The sequence below is a fragment of the Cricetulus griseus genome (assembly GCF_003668045.3).
Source record: "Cricetulus griseus strain 17A/GY chromosome 1 unlocalized genomic scaffold, alternate assembly CriGri-PICRH-1.0 chr1_1, whole genome shotgun sequence".
NCBI classification, from domain to species: Eukaryota; Metazoa; Chordata; class Mammalia; order Rodentia; family Cricetidae; genus Cricetulus; species Cricetulus griseus.
In genome coordinates this window covers 211,996,684-212,021,663 of record NW_023276807.1, presented here as the reverse complement: position 1 = coordinate 212,021,663, position 24,980 = coordinate 211,996,684, and the positions used below count along the sequence as shown (strand labels likewise).

Below are 24,980 nucleotides of genomic sequence, written 5' to 3'. Positions count from 1 at the left end.
ATCATTTCATTGTCCTTTCTCTCAGCAGTAGGTTATGGCCACACACTAAGGAACGCCAAGAACCAAAGAAATATGTTCCAGGTGAAATAAATTTCCCAGAACAACTCTCATAAAATAGTTTTTTTCTTTCCCCCTGAGAATCAAGTAGATCAATCATTGGATTGCATGAGACAAAGACAAGCTCTAAATCTTCTATTATGTAAGATCAAAATTCTGTAGGCATTTCTGTTTAGAAAAGCTAAAATGTACAAATGATAAAAACTAAATAGCAAGACACGGTGCTTAGTAGTACCATGGCAGAAATTTATGGTATTTGGTAAAATATACATGTGACAATTGTGGATAAGTTTTATTGCTTTTTGATGGGCTATAGCACCACTCTGAGGAATAAAAGATGGTTAGGATTAACCAGCCTTTAGTCACAATATGCATTTATAGTAAAAGTATTTCAGAAGGAGCGCTGAAAAGCCAAGAAACTTGCTTCTGTTTTAAGTATTTCCAGCGTCATTCAACAGGTGAATGGGGGATCAATCTTAGTAAAGTAACTTGGACTGGATTTGCTACTGTCAGTTTGATGATTCAAATATAAAACCAAGGGACGAAAGTTATTCAAACTTAGAAAAAGTTAGTACACTGCAAATTTTCATGCCAAAATATTTTTTTCAGATAGGTATTGCTTAAATGACCAGTGGCTATACATGTGAAGTTTTCAAAATCATGATTGATAAAATTTCTTTAGTGCGCTAAAATTTACCCTAAGGGAGAGAGAAGTGTGCAAAGGCTGTGTAGATACTGTCTACTCACTGTGGAAAACAGGCCAATTTCCCTCAGAACTATTTAAAACTAGTATCACCATGGTGATTTCAAGATTCAGAAATAATAAAGTAACATCACACATGCTATACAAAGTCAGCCAAATAAGTCTCTTCAGCTACCGCTTTACTTAGTCTTTAGAGTATAATTGAAGTAAATTTCCTTAATCTAAAAGTTGTGAACAGATAAACTGCTATGCAGAAGCACAAAGATATTTTAAATGTCATCTTCTATAAGAAGTAATTAAAATTTCAAAGCCAAACAATCTAACATCAAGTATGATTTCCTCTGAAACTGACTTTATCCACCAGTTTCTTTTCTTGATCCTCTGGATTACTCAGCATTCTCGACTGGTATCTTTGTAGGAAAGTGTGACACCATCTCTCTTCAAGTAGCCTGACTTTCTAAAAATGACTATTTCAGGAGTGGAATTTCTAAAAATAATTCTGCCCTGAATAATCAGTCACTTTTGGAAGCAGGCACAAGAATTCTTTTAAGAGTGGTAAAACTTGAGAGTGCTATGCAAGCTGTAGTGCAGCATGGTCTGTAAACCCTTGGGGCAGGGGTCATATACTGATGCTTGGCATGGAAAAAGAAAACAGTCTTACACTGTCACCAGACATTTTACAAAGAAAAATGTCTTAATCTTGTTTTTAAGTTACAGTCACTCTGTCTCTACTTACATATATATATATACATATATACATACTTTTTTTATTGATGGGGTGATGCAGAAAGTCACAAGTGAGAAAAGGACACTAAGTTTTAATAAGGGGAACATAAAGTTGTTTTCACCAGCATAGGTTCACATTACAGAACACCAGTATCGACAGCATTCTCGTCTATTTTTGGTACAGAAGATGGTATCTCTCTACATAACCTGGTAAGGCTTCAGTAACTAAAACATAAAACAAACAAACAAAAAACCCAAACAAAACAAAAAACCCAGCCTATTAGTTTACAGTTTATTTTAAAAATTCTGAAAGACACTGCAAGTTCTAAACTTGAGTAGTGCTACCCATACACAACCGTCTGGTCAAGAACGCAGTAAAAGCACGCCCTTTGGAGGGAGCTTTGCCACAGTAGAGCAGTGCAACAAGAAAACTTATACATGGCACATTCTCTTCATATTTTGTAATGTAAAAAGTTACAAACATACCTAATCAAATAAATAATAATAAAAAAGAATTTGATGTATTTGTTAAGTATCCTAAAACCACTACATAGAATAATGGTAACTTTCACTCACAGATTATTTACACGGTAATACCCAGTGTGGGTACACTGCTACAAAACTTAAAACAGAAAGAGTAAACTTGAAATGTTTTCCTGTAAAGATCTAGCAGCATGACTATCTAATGCTGTGTTATCCCATAGCTTCTGAAACGGTCCTTTTTAGTCTGTGTCTTCATCCAGTTCATAATTGTCTTTATCATAAATATCTTTTACTAGAAGAACCCGTACAAGCATATTTTCCAGGGTGTTCCGGTCCAGGGAAGTAGATGTGTACCACACAGGGCTATCTGCAGAACTAGAACATTCTGGTTGCAAATAAAAAACATCCATTCTCTGATTAAGATTCTGTGGACTTTGGAGGAAGAGAGAGATAAAGGTCAATTTCATGTAACAGAATGAAATTCGCCATAACTTTACTTATTTCAAGAACAACTCAGCCCCCAGCATCAGATGTGCTCAATGCCTTCTGCCTCATTAACCGCATTGTTTTATCAGTAAATTGTTCTCTTAAGTTTTGTGATAAAAGCATGAGCTCCCTACTATAATTCTAATCCTGTATTTCATAGAATCCAAGACTCCATTAATATATACACTATTTTTTTTAGTCATGTTTATATTGGTGCCAATTATAATCTCAAATGCATTAATTTAACAGTGCATGTCCATTTCAGGAAAAGGGAAATGCAAAAAAAAAAAAATGACTTAAAATGATGAAAATATGCAGCATAGTAAAGTCTTACAGCATTATACAAAAGAAAGAAAGAAAGAAAGAAAGAAAAGGGGAAAAAACCCAAACATTAAATACCAACAAGACAATACTGAGAAAGGAACTCCCATCTGGCAAATAGTCACCAACACTGGAAATAAATGAAACTAAATTGATGCTCCAGAACAGAGCTGAAGAGAAGAAACCTACTCTTACACTTGTTACAAACATGGTCATGCTAAAGGTAAAGTTCATACTTTTATAAGTTCTTGACAGCCACCCTGGAAACCACACTACAATGTGAGAAGTTGTTTACAAACCCAACTCTGCACTTTCTGAAAGTCAGAGTGCTTATTTAAAACACTCAAAATGAAACCATCTGACAGAGGACTGACTCAACAAAGCCTGCTAATTCCAGACAGGATGACAGCAGTCATGCAACTGGAGGACCTTCCAAAGAATGTCTTCAAAAAACTGTTTTCTTTCACATCTAGATTTTTTTTTTTTTTTTTTTTTGGTTTTTCAAGACAGGGTTTCTCTGTGTAGCTTTGGAGCCTATCCTGGCACTCGCTCTGTAGACCAGGCTAGCCTCGAACTCACAGAGATCGCCTGTCTCTGCCTCCCGAGTGCTGGGACTAAAAGCGTGTGCCACCAATGCCCGGCTATAAATATTTTATTTTCATCTCTACCCATTGTACCTACTTTGAAAGACATCTACCTTTGCACTAGGCAAACAGTGGCCAGCAACCTGTATAAAGCCATGTACCGTGAACTTACTATTATACAATATATGGCCTCTTCTAGTTGTAGTAAGACAATCAAGTAGATAGAGACTAAATACCCAAAAACCTAAAATAGTTACCTCTAAATAGAAAGTTTGTGTCCCTGCTTAGCAAGCAACAGAACTGCTCTAATATAAAAGACAATAGCAGAGTGATACTTTTAATAGAGCAACTGCTTAACACGGAGGGAAGCCTAAAGCCTATGTGGTTGGTATTTCACAAGAGGACTCTAAAGTTAAAGTAGAATATAACTTTGGAATATAAACTTTCATTTAAACAAAGAAAGAAATCTCAAAAAATGGTAAATGTCACTTCTTAATGGGGTGTGCGTTAGTGCATGCGTGTTATATTGGTTTTTCATGACAGAGTTTCACTGTGTAGCCCTGGCTGTCCTGGAGCTCTCTCTGGAGACCAGGCTGGCCTTGAACTCACAGAGACCTCTTCCTCTGCCTCCTGAGTGCTGGGATTAAAGGTGTGCACCATCACTGCCCAACAATACCATCATTTAATAGTGTTCAATTCAACCAACTTATACAAACATCTTAAAAAGTCAAGTATCAGGCTGAGCATGTAGATCAGTGGTAGAGCCACCAGTTCAATACCCCAGTACTACAAAATAAAAGTCAAATATCAATAATGTTCACCTTTTAGACAAGTAGCATTCAAACATTTTCACAGGACATCTAGAAGGGTTGGCTGTGTTTTCAATTTGTTCAAATACTGGCTCATCATCTTCATGTTTTCGTTTTCCAGTAGCAATTTTATCTTTAAAAAGCAACAATAACAAAAGTAAGCTTCCTAAAACCAATCGTTTTTTCTTTCTTGTGTATATGTGTATGTATGTTATGTGTATGAATGTGGGCACAGTGTGCCACAGCGTAGATGAGGTCAGAGGAGTTTTGAAAGTCAGTTCTTGTCTTCCACCTATCCTAGGCAGGCTCTCTCTGCTTCTGAACTGCATACTCCAGGCTAGCTGGACTATGAGCTTCCTGGTGATTCTCCCATCTACCTCTCTTCTCCCCATAGGGTGCTGAGATTACAGGTGCACCCTACTGCATCTAGCTTTTTATGTGGGCTCCAGAATTCCAATTCAAGTGGTCAGACATGTGCAACAACTGATTTCACTCACTGGTTTTACTTACCAACACCCTAAAACCAGTTCTGAGGAAAGAAATTACTATTCATCCATAGCACCTGTTTTATCAACATTGGATTAGGTTCTCTTCAGAGTTTTCTGTGTGGTAGGTTTTGATAATGTGTATCTTTCCAACAAAAGGAACTGAGAGGCTAAGAATACAGCTCAGTTGGCAGCTGGTAGAATGCTTGCCTAGTATGCCTGATGCCCAAGTTTGAACATCAGCTAAGCATAAAAACAGGTGCAATGTTTCATGCAGGTAGTCTCAGCAAAGGAAGGAGGACTGCACAGTTCCAAGGTCATTCTTTGATATAATGTTTAAGGCCAGTTTGAATTAGAACTCCAATCTCAAAACAAATAACAAAAAGAAACGAAGACATTTTAAGATACAGTTTGAAGGCAGAGGCAGAAGGATATCTAGGAGTTTGAGGCCATCTTGGTCTACACAGGGAGTTCCAGACTAGCCAAAGATACACAGGTAAGACCATGTCTCAAGAAATAAAGGAAAGAAAGAAAGAAAGAAAGAAAGAAAGAAAGAAAGAAAGAAAGAAAGGAAGGAAGGAAGGAAGGAAGGAAGGAAGGAAGGAAGGAAGGAAGGAAGGAAGGAAGGAAGGAAGGAAAAGGGGGGAATCACAACACATTTTGTTGTGTTTTATGAAAGCAATTGTCTTTAGGTTCTTAATGACTGGTTGAGGTGGGCTTTGATAGAAAAAGTTTGACTATTCCCATCACAAACAATCTCTAAATAAAAATGCTATAATACCAGGGCCAGTGATGGCTCAGAGGTTAAGAACACTTACTGCTCTTGCAGAAGACCTTGGTTTAGTTCCTAGAATCTGTATGGTGTCTTAAAATCATTCATACCTCCAGTTCCAAGGGATCTGACACCCTTATGGCACCCTGAGGCACTGCATATATGTGGTGTATAGGCAAAACACACAGAAAATAAAGATAAATTTTGATTTTAAAAGAAATTATACTACCTTCATTGTCTGTTCCACATAAGGAAGACACCTGGTAACGAAGACATGCTTTGTTTTCCATTGTTAAAGGATTTTTTTTCCAATGCCTAAACACGGTGCCAAAGGAAAGTCTTAAGTGTTGTTCCACTGTTTTCAGGCCAAAATACTTAGTGTTAAAGTAGAACAGGGTGTTCAAAAGAGCTACTGGAGAGTGTGATCCTAGTTGTTTTATCCTCCAGAGATAGTCTTCTTCAACCCGAGAGAATATTGACCCTTAAATAGAGAGAACTATTTTAAAAGAATTATAAATACAACAGTTTAAATTTAACCATGTAGAAATAAAAGTGAATTTAAAACATCCCAATGCCAATCCACTTTCCACATTAGGTCAATGTGAATGAACCTGAAAATTACATATTAGCTCTTTTAACAATATAAAAGGTTGGGGAACAGTGTATGGAACCACCATCCACAGAATAAGGTACAGGATGCTAGCTTCTGTCCTTCAGTAGGACAAACAAGTTATGATCAGAAAATAATTTAAAATATGTATAATCCTTGAAAACAACATGTGCTTCCCAGAAACAAATACATTTTCGTCACATCAGAATCTGTATATTGTTGGTCTTAAGACATAAATATCTAACCTTGCACTCTTCCTCAGAGTAGGCCACTTGTTTTACAAAGTTCTTCAAAAGCATTAGTTACTGACTATTTATTTGCAAATGAGCTCATGGGCACAAGCTCTTACTTTCTAATTTAAATCATACCTAACTATACTTAACATACTTTCTATAAAAACAACAATTCCATTAGCAACTATTAACACATATTAAAAAGAAAATTACCATCTGGAAGGATGCTTGGTTGCCAACTTCGGAGTATTTTACTCAATTCTTGCTCAAACATCTGGTATCCTGGATCAATAAATATGTTGTCCTTTCGATTACTACCACATAAGTACTACAAAAAAAATTATTGGAGGAAAACCAGCTAATTATAAGCAGTCAATGTATTGTACTTTTCATTTCTTAAGAAAAAGTTTTATGTTTAAGAAAAGCAAGGATTCTAATAAACACAAGAGATTACTGGCCATGGGTATGTGTGTACAATGGAAAAAGCATGAATTACCAATTAACCTGTTGCTTAAAACATGCAAAGCTGGAAAGTATAACACAAAATCCTGAATATAAACACTGGATAAGAATCATTAGTCTAGGCCACAGAAATGGTTTAACAAGTAAAGCATTTGCCATGCAAAAAGCATGACATGCAAGGGACCTCAGAACCCACTCTACAACATTGTCCTCTGATTGCCATCTGTTCAGTGTGGCATACACAAACTTTCATCATACATACACACACACTCGCTCAGTGGTCTGTCAGACACAATATAGAATCCTCAATTTATATCACACATGGAGAAAAATAATCATTTTAAAGAATAATTAATGATTAAAGGAAAACATTGAGGAGCTAGCTGGCTGCCTCTGCTCTCCCAATCTTCTGCCAATCCTCTGGTTGGGCTTTTGAAAATGCCGAGAACCTAACCAGGGTGGAGCACCTGTCTAATGTGCTCAAGGGCCCGGGCATTATTTCCAGGATAGCAGAAATCAAAACAGGAACAATATTTTCACTTGAAAACTAAACAATTTATAGGAGAGTTCAGGTCCTTTATAGTATGACTTTACCATCACTCTTTATACTTCATACCTGACACCTACCCATGTTAAACATGGTTCCTGGGAAACTGCCTGACTCTGTCTTCTAGGGATGCCATTTCCTTTCATCCTTTCTGTCTACAAAATTTCTATCTGTATTTCAAAAAAATTCAATTTAAAGTCTTTCATGCTGTGTACACGTTTGTGCAACATACATGTGCATGCACATGCATGTGGAGGCCATACGTGAACACCGAATGTCTTCCTTAATTGCTTCTCCACTTGTTTTATGAGACAGAATCTCTCATTGAACATGGAGCTCAATGATTCAGGTATACTACCTGGCCAGGAAGCCCTAGGAAACCCCATCTCCTCCTTCCTAGAACTGGGATTATAAGCAAATACTTGGCTTTTTACATGGATCCAAATTCAGAACCTCAAGCTTGTGCTGCAAACACTTTATCAACTGAGCTATATCCTTGCCCCATTGGATAGAATTGATAGATACTTGTCCCAAAACTGTTCTACAGATAATCTTTGGGTAGAGGACCATATATTTCAAATCCTTGAGCAAACCATATTATAGTAGCCTCCCTTGCTATTCTCCCTCATGGCCCTTGCCTCAAACTTACAATCCCCCTGCCTCACAGATGTTAGCATGCACCATGTACCATGCCTGGTTTATAATGATTTTCTAAGTCAAACTGAACAGATTCTATTTGATTTTTTCTTTTGTTGTTTTTTCTTTTTTTCTGGGGGGGGTCGTCTTTGTGGGGTTTTTTGTTTTTTGGTTTTTTTTGTTTTTTTTGAGACAGGGTCTTGCTATGTATCCCAGACAAGCGAAGAACTCACAATGCAACACCCAGGCTGACCTCACATTCATAAGCCTACCTGCCTCAGCCCCCACAAATACCATGCTAACCATACTCAGTCCAGATTCAAAACTTACGAATTACATAATTTAGAAAAGCTACTACTTATAGCATCTCTCTTCATCAGAACAAGGCAAAAAATAAAGAGTAGGTACATCCAATGCTTAGAATGTGTATACAGAAAATCAAATGTTAGCAATTAGTTAATGAAATCTATCAACACGAGTATGCCAATTTCTAAAACACATCAATGTCCAGTAAACAGAAAATATTAAAATGAAGGAGTAGCAAGACTCAAGCTTGCTTCATAAATTTACACATATTTTATAGTATTAATAAATGCTGCAGTCTTAAAGTCTCATGAATAAAAAAAAAGTTGATTGTATTTAATTAGCAGTTACTAAAAACTACTCATTTGTATAGAACTTGAAGTTGGAGGTTTCTGTCCCACCAGGTCTTGCCGCCCGTCAGCCCCAAATGATAGGCAGGAAGTATAGGCAGAGCTAAGAGAGGAAAGAAGAGGAGACATTGTGAAGCCACAAGAGAGATGCCATGTAGAGACCAGGGAGATGGGATGTGCCAGTGGTTCTCTGGTAAGATAAGGCCATGTAGAAATACATATATTAGTAGTTATGGGTTAATAATTAAGAGAGAGCTAGCCAGTAAGAAGCCCTAGCCTTTGGCAACAGTTTATAAATTAATATAAGTCTTTCTGTGTTTATTTGGAGCTAATTGGCTACTGGACCAGGCTGGAAAGAAACTCCAGCAACAGAACTACACGGGCCATTGCTCTACTCTTTCTTAAATTTATAAACATAGTGCAAAGCTTTAAAACAAAATCTTACTACATTCCTACGTCTAAAATACTCAAAGGTTAAACCCTAGAATAAATTCTGGGATGATGTCAAGTTTCTCTCTAGAGAGGCTAGCTAGGGACTTGAAAGAGAGAGAAATCTATCAGCATAGACTATGAAATTCTCAAAGAATGAAAATATTAAAAACAACAAATAAACCTTCAAAACTAACCAATCAAGCAACCAAAAAACCTAGAAGCTCATTTTTAGGATATGTTTAGAAGGTGCTTTAAAATAAAATTTTATATAGACTCTAAAACACAATGAAAATAAAGATATGGATTAAAGTAACAAGAAAGGCCTAAAACTTTCTCTCCTTTCCCACTGAACCCCAGGGCTCTGTTTTACACAGAAAAATAGTTGATCTTTACATCTGCATGGTCAAAAATCATGTCTCATGAAACAAAGGGCATATAAAGTTACTTAGCATTGTTAGTGTGGTCTAGGTACATATATTTTTACCCTGTATAGAAACATGAGCAACTCTAAAGGGAATTCTGAAGCTAACCATCTATGAATTCATTTTCTTGCAACTACTAAAAAATGATGTCATCCCCAAACAGACAACACTTTTAAGACTCCTCACAAAAGATGCATGAGGCTAGGCATGGTGGTGCATATGGTAATTCCAGCATGTAGGAGGCAGAGGGAGGTGGGTTTCTGTGGGTCTTAGGTCAGCCAGGGATATACAGTGAGATCCTGTTTTAAAAAACAAAAACAAAACAAAACAAAAAAAAACAAAAACAAAAACAAAAAAGGGGGGACACAGTTGAGCTAAGTCAATTGTTTTTTGGTTTTTGTCTTGATACAAAATATCTAGGAAAATATTTTATGTGCCCTAGGTATCTTTTATATACCCTAGATATTTCCAAAGAGATTAAATTCTACCTTTCTTGGTAAGCAAACAGAAATTCCGGAAACCTGAGACTGGAGAAATGACTCACCCAAGAACACTGCTCAATAATGAAGATCAGAGTTCAGATACAGCACCCACATCATGAAACTCACAAACACCTATAAACACTGGCTCCAAGGTATCTGATACTTTCTCTGGCCTCTGTGGACATTCATACACACATGTGCATACATACATACACATATAAATTACATAAACATTTTAAAGTTCTAGAAAATGAAGCTTAAATTTTCATAGGCAATCTATATATCGAAAAATTCTACCATAACTTTTATTATATTCAAAAACTTACCTCCTGTATACCAAGGCAGAGGTAATAGATGCTGTCAGGTGCGTAATTTTCTCCGTTTGGGCGTCGGATCTCATTGACAAAATGGGCTAACCCACAGCTGAGTTCAGCTGTGGTATGAGAGAGTAGATCTTCTTTTAACTTTACTGATTTAGCTAAAAAGAAATAAAATAATCAGTAACTTATGTCTCTGCACCCATGCTGGGCAGCTCATGACTGCCTTTAACTCCAGCTTTAACTATGATACCATCTTTTGGCTTCCACAGGCATCCATACACACATGGACTATATTCATAGAAATACACACATAGACATAAATAAAATTAAATCCTGAGGTTAGAAAGATGACTAAGCGGGCTGGAGAGATGGCTCAGAGGTTAAGAGCACTGACTGCTCTTCCAGAGGTCCTGAGTTCAATTCCCAGCAACCACATGGTGGCTCACAACCATCCGTTATGAGATCTAGTGCCCTCTTCTGGTGTGCAGATATACACAAGGAAGCAGAATGTTGTACAAATAATTAAATAAATAAAATCTTTGAAAGAAAGAAAGAAAGAAAGAAAGAAAGAAAGAAAGAAAGAAAGAAAGAAAGAAAGAAAGATGACTAAGCAATTAAAAGCAATGACTGATCTTCCACAGGATACAGGCTGATTCCCAGAACCCATATGGCAGCTCACAACTGTCTATAACTTCAGTTCCAGGGAATCCAACATCCTCCCTGGCTTTCATGGGCACCATGCATGTACGCAAAACATTCATGTATATTAAATAATAAATCTTAAGGGAAAATTAAATTAAATCTTGAAGAAAAATACTAAAGGTAATTAATTACAGAAACAGATTTTTAAACAGAACTTAGGAAAACAGAACAAAACACTTACGGGATTTTAGCTCATCTAACACCAGAAGATCTTCATGGAGCTGCCTAGTTTTGACCCAATGTTTCCATGCATTTACACCATATGTATACTTGAAAGGAAAGCTGCATTCTGAGTTGTCAGAACTATCATCATGAGACTGGTATCCTGATACAGCTTTTCTCTTGGTTCCCTGGCAATAAAACAGCACTGTAAATCCTTCGAGTCTACATTATCCCATGAATTCTATCAAGTTATCTTTAAAAAAAAGCAACTAAAAAAGAACAGTATTTATTTGTGTTAGAATTGGCTGGTATTCTGAGAACTGATGATAGTTATCCATATTGCTTCTTGAAATCTAACTCCATGAATGTTTCTATACAAACCACAAAATCAGAATTAATGAAAAATAAGATAAATAATAATAATAATAATAATAATAATAATAATAATAACAACAACAACAACAACAGGATTCTAAATGTCAAGCTGACACTGAAAAATTTTTTAATAACTTCAACGGGAATTTAATCCCAGCACTTGGGAGGCAGAGGCAGGCAGATCTCTGAGTTCGAGGCCAGCCTGGCCTACAAATGAGTGCCAGGATAGCCGGGGCCACAGAGAAACCCAGTCACAAACCCTCTACTCCCACCCCCCAAAATAGGAAGGAAGGAAGGAAGGAAGGAAGGAAGGAAGGAAGGAAGGAAATTTACTATTGGCTGAGCAGTGGCTTTTAATCACAGCACTTGGGAGGCAGAGGCAGGCAAATCTCAAAGTTAGAAGCCAGCCTGGTCTACAGAGTGAGTTCCAGGAAAGCTAGATTACACAGAGAAACACTGTCTTGCAAAAAACAAAATCCCTGCTCCCCTCCCACAAGAAATAAATTGACTCTTTCCTTGATTTCCACTGTTTTTGTTTCCTTTCTTTTCTTATTAGTGCTGAGGATCAAGCCCAGGAGCATGCACATGCTAGGCAAGCATCTGCCATGGAGTCAGCACCCCACCCCCTTCAATGTTTGGGGGTGAGGTTGGTTGGTCGATTGTTTTGGAAAAAGGTTATCCTTATTTAGGTGGTCTCAAACTCATTATGCCCACAAGGTCATGAAGACAGGCCTAAGAGTTTATACTTTTAGCTCTAACATTTAATACTATGATCCATGAGTTAATGACTGTGTATAATGTCAAGTAAAAGCTCACTTTTATCCTACTGTGGATATTCCCTTTTCAGTTTTCTTTCTCTCTTTTGAAACAAATTTGTGAAAGCCACTTTATTACAATTTCATTTGATCTTGCCAGGTGTTGGAAGTCAGAAACCAAGTTATTTGATAGAATATTAAACAAATATAGATTCTATATGTATGAATGATCAAACTGTCTAGCAGATATCTGGTTTTTCTTTCTTCTTGTTTTATTATTTCGTGTTATTTTGTTGCTTTTGTTTTGTTTTGAGATGTGTGAAACAGTGTGTCATTTATCTCAAGCAGGCCTTGAACCTCTGATCCTTTAGCTTCTAATCTGCTAGAAGAACAGGCATGTACCATCAAACACAGTTTACATCATGCTGGGAAATCAAACCCAGGCTTCCTGTATGGTAGGCAAGCATTCCATCACTGAGCTACATGCCCAGTTCCCAAGATGTCTTTCTCTCTGTGTTGGCATGCTTAAGAATAAATTATACTGACGGGCAGTTGTGACGAACAACTTTAATGCCCGCACTCGGGGGCAGAGGCAAGCAGATCTCAGTGAGTTTGAGGCCAGACTGGTCTACAAAGTTTCAGGACAGGCTCCAAAGCTACAGAGAAACCCTGTGTTGAAGAACCGCCCCCCCCCCCAAAGAAATACCTCTTCTTTATTAACCATATCAAAAAAAATTGCTGAAAAAATTAATCCCTTGAAAAATCATCAATTCCTTCACCTTTCTCCTTTCCTTTTTCAGACACTCTTCCTGCTTCAGCCTCACAAGTGATTTCCTTGCTCATTCTGTCAGAGTTGAATTTCCGTTTTAAGTCAAATATTTTCTGATTTGCCCTTGTATTAAAATACATTTTAACATCTATTTTCCTATATTGTCAGGCATAAGTAATCACACCAATGAATCTTACTCTGCCTGAGATGCTGCTATAGAGATACTAAGTGACTACAAGACAAAGAATTATTATCAAATTCTATACCTTTTTTTTAGATCGTGGTCTGGGCTGCTCCTCATACTCTTCTCCAAAAACAGGTGGTAATAAAAACTCATTTTCCATATCAAGCTCCTCCGCAGCTGACAAATTAGAAAATCTTTTATTTTAAATAAAACAGTACAGTCATATGACATGAACGATTATTCAAACATGGGGATAAGTTTGAGGTAGGTTAGGGAATAAAAGACTTATCATACCTAACATAGTCCACATTTTGATAAACCCTGTTCATATTCCTAAAAAAAGTATGTAACAAGTATCAATACAGAAATTTCATAGAACTATGATACCAGAAAAAGCAAACAACTAAAAATTTAGGTCTAAAGTGACAATCCAGTTTAATCTATTAAGTCTTTTTCATGAAATGCTTTACATTTCACTCAATAGGAATTCACAAATTAAGGGGGGAATGAAAAATAGGAACACATTCATCTCTCTGTTTATGGTCTGGAACTTACTTTATAGAATCTCCAATTTGCAACCCTCCTGTCTTAGTAGCAGGACTATAGGTATGTACTATAACATGAGGCTTTGAAACACTTCTGTTCTTTTATTGAGACTGGTCCTAATTAGATAAGGTTGACTCAAATCTTGATACATAGCAGGGGCTGCCCTTTTATTCTTCCATCGTTCAATTGCTGGACTGGAGATCTTAGCTACAGCCAAGAAGCAATGAAGTATGACTTTTAGAAAGCAACTTTTCCATTTAAATGTGAATTTAACTTTCAAAAACATCAAGAAAAATATTACTAAGCTAGATGTGCTGACAGGCCTATAATCCAAAAACTAGAGAGGCTGAGGCGAGGACTGAGTTGAATTGGGGGCCAGCACAGAATATAAAGCAAAGCCCTATCTGACTCTACCCCAACACTATCAATACCTGTAATTGAAAGGCAAGTATTGTATTCTTCTCTAGTGTCTAAAGTTCCTATAATGAATTAAGTTTTAGTCAGGAAAAGAAAAAACAGAGGATAAAGGATATAGCTAAGTGGAAAAGCACATTCCCCACAACCACACACAAAACACACACACACACACACACACACACACACACACACACACACACACACACACACACACACAAAACCCACAGGAAAAAAAGAACCAATTATGGAGACAATGGGCAATGACTTAACATTGATGATCATTTATATTTTAAGTACAACTCTATGGATTGATTTAACAATGATAACGTAGTATATTTAAGTACCTCGGGGGAAATCTATTTCAATATCCAAATCTGGTTCATATGGTACATCAGGCATGTTGGATTGTATATCTGGGTCAGAGTTCTTTGTGAGATCTGAGCCAATTATGTCAGTCTCAATAATTACACCTGTAACAAGCAATAATTGTATTAGAAATCAAATTTTCAAAAACTCAGTATCTGTACTTAATTTGCCAAAGGAAAAAGTACACACCAACCTTAGTATACAAGCTACTATAAAATTTGTAACTATAATTGCAAACTTCTAATCCTATACATTCGTGTTGTCCCTTCTCAAAAATTAGTAAATGTTATAACACAAAAACAATTTCTATGTTAGAGTCTCTCTCTCTCTCTCTCTCTCTCTCTCTCTCTCTCTCTCTCTCTCTCTCTCTCTCTGTGTGTGTGTGTGTGTGTGTGTGTGTGTGTGTAAGAGACAGAAAGACAAGAGACAAGTATGTACCTGCTAGTGTGGCATATATAATTCCACATTAGATGAGCATGCATGTGTAAAGAAGATGTAGATATGTTTTTCCATGGAATCTCGCCATGGTATATAGCAGGCACACCTAGAACTCACCCTCCTTCTGCCTCAGTGCCCTGGCACAACAGGTAAGTGGGTATCTCTATTTTGTTTTTAATTAAAAACAAAAATCATACCGCTAGTTACAATCTACTAAATTTTACAGCCCCCTAACAGTACTGCAAAACTACTATTACAATTGTCTTCTAGTGTAAAGGTAATCAGGCAGTTCAGGTCTAAAAAGAGATTCTGAGTATCACCAAAAGGCTAGGAGTAGGAATAAATATTACAAGGAACAGAACCACCCACGAAACACTCATATTAAATCATACTACTAGATAGCAAACAGTGTCCTAACAAAGTGGGATAAATTCTGATTTAGTTAAAGCAAATTATATTTGATTAATGTAAGAAACAAAATAATACTGGAAATTATCTAGTACAAAATAAAATCTTGAAAACTACAAGTTACTAAGAAAAATAACTGAGTTGAAGTTCAAATCACATCCTACTGTTTTTAAAACACAGGGAGTGGCTCAGGGATCAGGAACAAATGACTACTGTTGCAGAGAACCTGGATCTGCAACTCCAGTTCCAGAGGATACATCATTTTATCTTCAGACCTCCACAGGTACCACACACTCTGTTGCAACTCTCAAACACACAAATCAGTTAAAAACAGTGGATTTGTTTGAGAACTTAAGTATGTGTGTAGTGGTGGGCAAAAATAATCTTAAATGTACTTTAGAGGATGAGGCTGGAGGACCTCTTGAGCCTGACAGTTTGTTTCACAGGGCATATACCAAGATTTCATCTCAAGATAAAACAAATAATTTCACTGGAGATCAAGCTTAGAAATAGAGAATACTTGGCTCAAGGCTGGGTGTGTATCTCTTTAAATATTTACTATTGTTTTATGTGTACAGGTGTTTTGTATGTGTGTGTATCTGTGCACAACTTATGTCTTTTGCCTGTGAAAGACAGAAGAGAGCCTGAGAACCTCTGGAACTGGAATTACAAACAGATGTTAAGTATGTGGGTGCTGGGAGCCAAACCTAGGTCATTTTCTGCAAGAGAAACTGCTGAGCCAAAGTGTGCATCTCTTAATATAAAATATATTTCTGTTATACTTCTTTTTCCTATTTTCATATTAAGTTGCTACAGAATATGCCTTCAAGTACTGTAATAATGACAATACATAGAACCCATCCCCCAAATCACTTATTGACAAACTATGGCTCACTGTTGACATCTGATGCTTCTGTTTTCCCATCTTCAGTCATCATATCTGTCATTGTAAGCAATTCTGTATCAAGAGGATCTGAAGAAACTTTGCTTTTTAGGTCCTCAACTGAGGTGGAAATCTTCTCACTGCTATCCAATGGAGCAGGCAGAAACACAGGAACGGGCACCTAATTAACCAAAGCATTTAATGTTAGGCATACTAAACAATTCAAGGTATTTCCCAAAATTAAATGCATGATATTACTATTTAAATGCATTATTTAAGAAAATCATTGCCGGGCATTAGTGGTGCACGCCTTTAATCCCAGCTCTTGGGAGCAGAGGCAGGCAGATCTTTGTGAGTTCAAGGCCAGCCTGGTCTCCATAGCGAGTGCCAGGATAGGCTCCAAAGCTACACAGAGAAACCTTGTCTCGGCGGGGGAGGGGGACGGAAAAAAAAATCTTTGGGAAGAATACATATCAAAACTAAGATGTGTACTTTAGCAAGGAAATCCCAGAATACAGATACTTAAAAAATAAAAAGGGAAAATAAGGCAAGCTCAAATGTAGTATTCTACACATTACAGGTGATCTGTGACAAAGTAAACATTTTAAGAACCTTCAGTTGGGCTGCAGAGATGGCTCAGAAGTTGAGAGCACTGGGAACTCTTCCAGAGGACCTAAGTTCAATTCCCAGCAGCCACATGGTGGCTCACAACCATCTATAATGAGATCTGGTGCCCTCTTCTGGTGTGCAGGCATACATGCAGGCAGAACACTGTATACATAATAAATAAATAAATAAATCTTAAAAAAAAAAAGAAAAGAAAGAAAGAAAGAAAAATACACATCTCTAGTCTGTTTTGGTTCTAAACCTTATGGTTTCACAAAACATTTCTTTTGAAGATGAATTTAAATATAAAATATAATATTGGCACAGGACATACATCCATCTGCTCAACTTACTCTCTGAAATGACCACACAAACAAACAAACAAAAAGCATCACCATGTTAACAAGAAGTTGAAAAAAATCTAACTTTGGAAGAACAGAAAAAGATGGTTTCTGTTGAGTATAAATGACAACTATTCTTCATATGCTCATGTGTTTGAACATTTGGTCCTCAGCTGCTGGTGCTGTTTTGGAAGGTTAGGTGGAAGAAATGGGTCACTTGGGACAGGTGTTGAGGTTTTATAATCCAGCCCAACTTCTTGTCTACTTCCTGACTACAGACGCAGTAAGACCAGCAGCTCCCTCATGTTCTCGCCTCCATGCCCTCCTCCTGAATCACGACCCTGAATCACGCGAATCTCCTCCTTCCCTGAGGTCACTTTTGTCACAGTGACTGACAGTGGTACAGTTTTACCAGTATCACCAATCTAGTCATTATGAACATGTTTCCCAAGCTGCCTGAAAAACTAGAATTTGAGGGTAAAATCTCACGCACAGGAACAGGAACTGTGGTAGGGACAGGAATATTCTGGCTGTACATGTGCATAGGCACAGGGACATACACAGGCACAGGAATAGGCACTGGGACATATTCTGTCTTCCAATTCTCATCTGAAAAACAAGACATAGGCAAAGAGAACATGTGTTTTGCTTTGTCTGAGACATAATCTCACATTGTTGTACAACCTGGCAATCCCCCTGCCTCAACTTCCTACATCCAGGGATTACATACAGGTATGAGCTATGATAATGGCTTTTGTTTTTATAAATTTGCTTTGTAGACCAAGCTGGCCTTAAAACTCATAGAAATCCTCCTATCTCTGCCTCCCGTGTAGGGCAATTAAAAGCATATAACCACCAAGCATGACTTTTCATTTTTCACAATGGCTTTTTGTTTCTTTGGTTACTTGGTTTCATAATGAACTTAACTGGACAGCAAAGGAAAATAATATTGTAATCATTTAAAAGAAATTTCTAACCGAATGGTGGTGGTGTACACCTTTAATCCCAGCACATGGGAGATAGAGGCAGACAGATCTCTGTGAGTTTGAGGCCAGTCTGATCTAGAAATCGAGTTCCAGGACAGCCAGAACTGCTACACAGAGAAACCTTGTCTCAAAAACAAACAACAAACCAAAAAACAGGGAAATTTCTAGTTTAAGATTTAATAGACTTCAAACAATAAAATTTTTGTTGTTTTCTACGCCTGTTCTTAAAACAAACATAACTTACATTTAAAAAAAAAAATGAACACAATATATATTCTTTAAAAATATAATTCGATATCCAGAAGACTGTTCTGGCAATTCCCCTCAGTTTATTTAACAATTAAAATGTAGCAGACATTGAGCTACACAGTAGCCCACTCCTGTAATCCCAGGCAAAACTGTATATAACAAGACAGAATCCCCCCCCCAATCAAAAGGAAACAAACAACAAAACAGTTAATGCTGAAGATGAAGAACCTAAATTATTTAACATCTTTCTAACCAGGAGGAAACAGAACTATCATTATTATAGGCCACAAAGAAAATATTTTCTCAACAGGAAAAGTTTTATAGAATTGTGTAGTTTTAACAAGTTATACTCTAAAGCCCTTAATCAGCTATTAACAGATCACAAGAATTTAAACAATGTTTTATTCCCAAGGCAATATATAAATAAAAAAAAAAAAAAAATCACACAGGTGGAAATCAAAAGAAAAAGACACAATGCCCTAAAAAAATCTGTAGCCTTCACTCCAGAAAAGCATGCATTTTAATTCAGTAAAGTCTAAGTAGAAGGAGGTATAATTAAAAAGTTCCTAAGTTACCTGTCTGACAAGATTTGGTCTGCATGTGAGGCTTACAGTAAGTTGCTTTTGTCATTGTTAAAGGTTTGCAAAGAATTGCTTTGTTCTTCATCTCTTTGTTTGGTGTAGGAGAAGGTGGTGGTGCTGAGCCCTACAGAGAAGCAAAAAGAAACATTTTATTTTTGTAATTTTTATAACTTCCTGGTGCCAAAAGTCTGTTTTCTTTCCTCTTTTCATTTCACTTTCCTTTCTAGAGCTTACTATGTAGCTCTGGCTGACCTGGCTCAGTATGTAGACCAACCTGGCCTCAAACTCAAGGACTTCTACCTGTCTCTGCCTCCAGAGTGCTAGAAATAAAGGCATGTGCCACTATGCCCAGCTCAGTGTCCATTTTCCAAGTCCTAAGGGGACTTACCTCCACAAAAAGTGGGAAAGTATAACCAAATGTTATTACTACAATTTTACCACTCTTAATCAAGGAGGATCATTGAGATTCTACTCTAGACATTAGTGAGCAGCAGGAATTCATTCTGCAGAGCAGTGTCACCTTCAGGAGATTCTACAAATTAGCATGTTCTCAGAAAAAAATAACAGAACAATTACCTCTTAAGTATCAATGAACTCAACTGTTAAAGAATTGGCTCATTTATATCTATTTTTATGAAAAGAATTCTTACAGGTATTATTACAGCTTCCTGTACTGTACAGACATACTCTCTCTACTACTAATAGGTGAAGTTAACTAAATATAGAATACAAATTCAATCCTCAAAAATTAAGGTATCTAGCTACTTTCTTTTACATAAAGTTTCCTTGAGCAAAGAAGTAACTAATATGGAACAGAACATGGCTGCAAAGAAGAACACAGGGTTGTATTCCTGTAAACCTCTGGCTACATTTTCATCAAGTGCCCCATTTGTTTTAAGACATATACTGGCAGTACTTTTTTTTATAAAGTAACTTGCAGTTACAAATGAACTCAATGCACTGAGACTAGATCATACACACAGTACAGATACAATAATCACACATTGTATAGCACTCACAATTCAGCACTTACATATCATGTAGCACTCCCATGTATCACTAATGGCACATAACATGCTACACAGTAATCACAGAGTAAACACAAAACTACAGAAACAATTATGTACTACATAATATAAAAAGTCCTGAAAATACACTGAACAAAGATTCAGCAATTGAAGTTTAATTAAACACACTAAGTTTCACTCTGGTAGAGCATCAGAATCTATGATGTCATGGCATAGTGACTGACTTCATCCTTCCACTTTGATGAAATTCTTGAAAACCAAAGAAGAGGTTAGTAGCACTAAGGCTTGTGACTTGTTGGCAGCACCAGAAATTTTTTCCTCCCAAGTCAACATTGTTTTAAATGCCTTGTCTGTTTGGCTGATGTGTCTCCAATCTTATAGGCATCTTGATACAAAGCATACACACATGTGGTGCCTAACTGATGCTGAATTTTAAGCATAGGGTCCTATTTTTCCATATTACTAACAGTTTTTCAAGACATCTGTTCTATCTGTGCCATCTCCTTTCATGTCACCAAAGTCTTAATCTTTCACTGAACAATAAATATGTGGGTTTTAAAAAATATGTATCTTTATTTTATGTGTATGAGTGTTTGCCTGCATGCATATATGTGCACCATCTGCATGCATGGTGCCTGAAGAGGTCAGAAGTGGACATCAGATCCTCTGAAACTGGAGTTATGGAGAAACCTACCATGTGGGTACTGGGACCAAATCCAGATAGTCTTTAAGAACAGGAAGTGCTTTTAACTGCTGAGCCACCTCTTCAGCCCCTAAATTATGTTTTTAACATTTGTAATTTCTGCTACAAAAAAAAAAAAAATCAAAGCCTTCAAAATTTTTTTACTTCAACCAACACTTTCCCATAAATTAGCTATCAGTAATTTGTTTGGTTCTGTCCCAGGCTATGTTAATGTAATATTAATGATAACGATCATGGTAGTTTCTTTGTTGACACTAAGCCTTGCATCTTCCTCATGCAGTATGACTTCAAGGTTTGTGGCCTGCTGTGATAATTTTTTAAAAAAAGAAAAACTTTACATCCTGGCACATGCTAGGCAAGTGAACTTCTAATACTTAAAACAACAATTTTTTTTTCAATCAGGATCTCACTAAGTTTCCCAAGCTACCCTTAAGCTTTGAACTTAACTCTGTAGACCACTTAGGTCTTGAAGTTTTGATCCTCCTGACTCCAACTCCAGAGTACCAGAGAGTAAAAGTCCCAGCCCAGCCACATCAAGCCTTGATTTTCAATTTTGTTAGACTGTCTTCGAGAGAAGTGAAGCACATTCTGTTTCCAGAAATTATTAGAACCTGAGAATTCCAGCCTAATGAATGGATTAATTCTTCAACAACTCCAAAGGCCAAATTCTCTCTCTCTTCTAGCATGATGCAGTGTAGGACTACTTCCAAAATATTTTAGACACCTCTATGCTTTTTATCCCATCGCCAATAGAATGATGTATAGTTCTATTTTTTTTGCTAAGTGTTGACAGATTCTGAGCACTATTATTAGGAGTTTGTAAGGTTGTTTTAGACATCAATACAATGGCAAGGCTGCACAAAATGAACGATGTGAAACTACATATTCTGAAAATTATTAGTAAGTTTGCCAATACCTCTGAGAACACCAGCTACTCCTGTCAGCTCTAGAAACTTACTCTTCATTTAATTTATCCTGTAAAACACATTCCAGATTCTTCCAGGGTCCTGATCTACATAACTTGCTTCTTTCAAATTCAACTTTTTCAACATATCAAATGTGCAAGCAGTCAGCACTAGATGAAGTTTAACATTCTGCTAAATTTGACTGTTATGTTGTAAGCACAAAGTGTTCCAACAATGCTATGCATTACATTTTCTGTAAATAAAGTCATAATCTTGCAAATCTACAATTTTGCTTTAAATGTTATGTCAGTTCTTGTAGTGACCTCTTCCTTTTTTTCTGTAGTTCTGTTATGGTTTATTTACTTTTGAAACAGGGTTCCATTCTGTAGTTCTGGCTGTTCTGAGCTCACTCTGTACACACCAGGCTGGCATCAAAATCACAGACATCTAGGACCATCCACAGCTGACTTTCTAATTTTAAATCCACACAAATTATACTCAACTTAACCTGAATAGTTTAACTATTACAGATTATCTTTCTCGTATGCAAGGACAAGAAATAGCACTTTACGACCACACTTGTGGGCCCTTATAAGCAGCAAAATCCATAATAAAAATGCAAAAACAATCACAGCATAATTCAAAAAAAGCAAACACACATTTCTAATTTCCAGAATGAACAAGGAAACAATAAAATCACAGCTCTGTTTTCATTTGTAAGAAATGTGTACCTCAGATGACTTGAACACTCTGTGTTAAAGATAATTCTTAATAAGTACCAAGTTAGGTTTGGTAAGTTTGGAGAAGTGAATTTACAAAAACATCATTTACAAATAATGAAGACTTGCGATGCTGTTAAAACTTTTTTTTTTTTTTTGGGGGGGGGTGACGGATACGGACATCTTCTGGAAGGAAAGTATTCGTACTAGGAACCAAACCCAGGGCTTTGCATGAGCTAGGAAGTGGCTCTTCCTGTGAACTGTATCCCAACCCCGTCTGTCAATTTCCCTTTTTAATTAATGAATCAAAACTCCTACTAGGGAAAGAAAAAAATTGTCAGGTAGAACATGAGGCCACTTCCAAAGTTGCTCTAGAAGGTGTAGGGGTAGGTAGGTGTGTGTGTGCGTGTGCGTGCGCGTGCGCGTGCGCATGTATGTATATTTTTTAAATGATCTCAGCTGGGCAGTGGTGGTGCATAGCTTTAATCCCAGCACTAGAGAGGCAGAGGCAGGCGGATCTCTATGAATTTTGACGCCAGACTGGTCTGCAGAGTGGGTTCCAGGACAGGCTTCAAAACTACACCTGAAGGGGGAGATGGGGGAGACCATACTCATTTGTTACAAATAATACATATATAGTCATGAAGGGTGGCTCTAGGATAAGCTTATTCCAGATTCACTGGATTTCAAGCTACAAACTAATCAGAAATACAGACTCCAGAACAAGAAAGGAACTTTGTTCTAATCTGCTCTGTAACCTCAGGCAAATCAACTTACACCTCAATCTCTTCAAATATATAATCAAGAAAAAAACTTTGCAGAGTATCTACTATAAGCCAGGCACTACGTTAAGTTAGGAAAATACTGTTTATACCCCTGTGCTGGCTAGTTTTATGTCAACCTGACACAGGCTACAGTCATCTGAAGGAGGGAACCTCAACTGGAAAATGCCTTCATAAGATCGGTCTGTGGGGAAGTCCGAATGGTATTTTCTTAAATAGCGATTGATGGTGGAAGGGCCCAATCCACTATAAGTAGAACACCCCAAGGCTGGTGGTACTGGATTGTATAAGAAAGCAGGCTAAGCAAACCATGAGGAGCAAGCCAGTAAGCAGCACCCCTCAATGGCCTCTACAGCAGCTCCTGTCTCTGGGTTCCTGCCCTGTTTGAGGCCCTGTGCTCATCTTTTGAGGATAAACTGTAAATGAAATCGACCCTTTCTCCTCACCAAGTTGCTTTTGGTCATGGTGTTTTGTCAGAGCAGTAGTAACCCTAAATGAAGATACCCTCCCAATTTAACAACAGAGAAATCCAAAATCACAAATGATTACTTCATGCTATACCTCTCCCTATTCTGTAAACCTGACACCATGTGAATTAACTATGCCACAATGAAAGCCTACAACTGACGCCCAACGTTTTAGAATGTCTACTAATCAACAGGTATGATCTATAGCTATTTATGCTTATACTAAAGGACCCAAAGTAATAAAAATTACAAAGACTATAATACTGCTGTATGAAATTCTCAAAATAAAAATTATAAATGTTAATTTTTTTTATTTTTATTTTTTAACAAAACCATTAGCCATCCTGTTGGGAGCATACTCTATGCTAAAAGCTACATAAAGCAACAAATTTTTCCTCCTCTGTACAAAAGAAGCTGGTTCTTTTTATCACTGTTTCACAACTGAGAACAGTAAGGATTTAGAATTATATAATCTGGCAAGGAATTAAAGGGTGAAGAGCTATGCAGTTAGAATGCAAACATTTTCGTCTTATGTCAAAGCCTGTGTTACCATATATACCATCTACATAATAACACTGGAACTAAAATATTACCATGTGTTTCATACCAAGATGAGGCACACACTTAAAATCTCAGAGGTTAAAGCAGGAAGATGATGGTAAATTCCAGGCCAGCCAAGGGCTGCATAATGACATCTCATCTTAAAACAAAACAAACTTGAAGAGAGTATCATATTCAACCTTATTTTATAAACAGAAAACTAAAAGATAGTGAAATATTTGCTTAAAATAATCCAACTAGGCCGGGTGGTGGTGAGTTCGAGGCCAGCTAGGTCTATAAAGTTCCAGGACAGGTTCAAAACAGAACAAAAAACAGAACTCACATGCCTAACCCACGTGACTTGTGTCTTGCTACTGGCTAATCATTCTTCTAAATGACCCCCACCTGCTTCTGCCTCACTCTGGAGAGCCCTGAGGGAAACCCCAGATGCATCACTTCACTTGTATCTTAGTATGGATCCTTTAGAAATAGAAACCAAAAGACGAGGTGGTGGTAGGGTACACCTTTAATTCCAGCACTCGGGAGGCAGAGGCAATCGGATCTCTGTGAGTTCAAGACCAGCCTGGTCTACAAGAGCTTGTTCCAGGACAGCCTCCAAAGCTAAAGAGAAACCCTGTTTCAAAAAAGCAAAACACAAAACAAACAAATAATCCAGCTAATGGCCAAGTGTGGTGACATACGCCTATAATCTCAGCACTCAGGAGGCGGAGGCAAGCAGATTTCTGTGAGGAGTTAGAGACTAACTCCTAAACCAGAGTATGATCCTGTCTCAAAAAAAGTTAGGCTAGTCTTTTGACTATGGATACAATACAAAAAAAAAAAAA

The 24,980-nt window shown here is 37.2% G+C and overlaps 1 protein-coding gene across 3 annotated transcripts in view; it reads right to left on the bottom strand.

Moving 5' to 3' along the window:
• Positions 1–1,501: 1,501 nt before the first annotated feature.
• Zmym2 (zinc finger MYM-type containing 2) overlaps positions 1,502–24,980 on the bottom strand; it is a 79,487-nt gene continuing 56,008 nt past the window's right edge. For 2 of the 3 annotated variants that reach the window (XM_027390484.2, XM_027390483.2), the window contains 11 exons: positions 18,986–19,115; positions 17,669–17,784; positions 16,241–16,409; positions 14,478–14,603; positions 13,253–13,347; positions 11,107–11,275; positions 10,230–10,381; positions 6,483–6,597; positions 5,656–5,907; positions 4,182–4,302; positions 1,502–2,401 (listed from right to left, as the gene is read on the bottom strand). In XM_027390484.2, coding sequence (XP_027246285.1) covers positions 2,209–2,401; positions 4,182–4,302; positions 5,656–5,907; positions 6,483–6,597; positions 10,230–10,381; positions 11,107–11,275; positions 13,253–13,347; positions 14,478–14,603; positions 16,241–16,409; positions 17,669–17,784; positions 18,986–19,115 — 1,638 coding nt within the window. In that variant the 3' untranslated portion in view covers positions 1,502–2,208. Of the gene's footprint in view, positions 2,402–4,181; positions 4,303–5,655; positions 5,923–6,482; positions 6,598–10,229; positions 10,382–11,106; positions 11,276–13,252; positions 13,348–14,477; positions 14,604–16,240; positions 16,410–17,668; positions 17,785–18,985; positions 19,116–24,980 lie in introns of those variants that run through there. The other variant, XM_027390485.2, reaches the window with a different exon arrangement.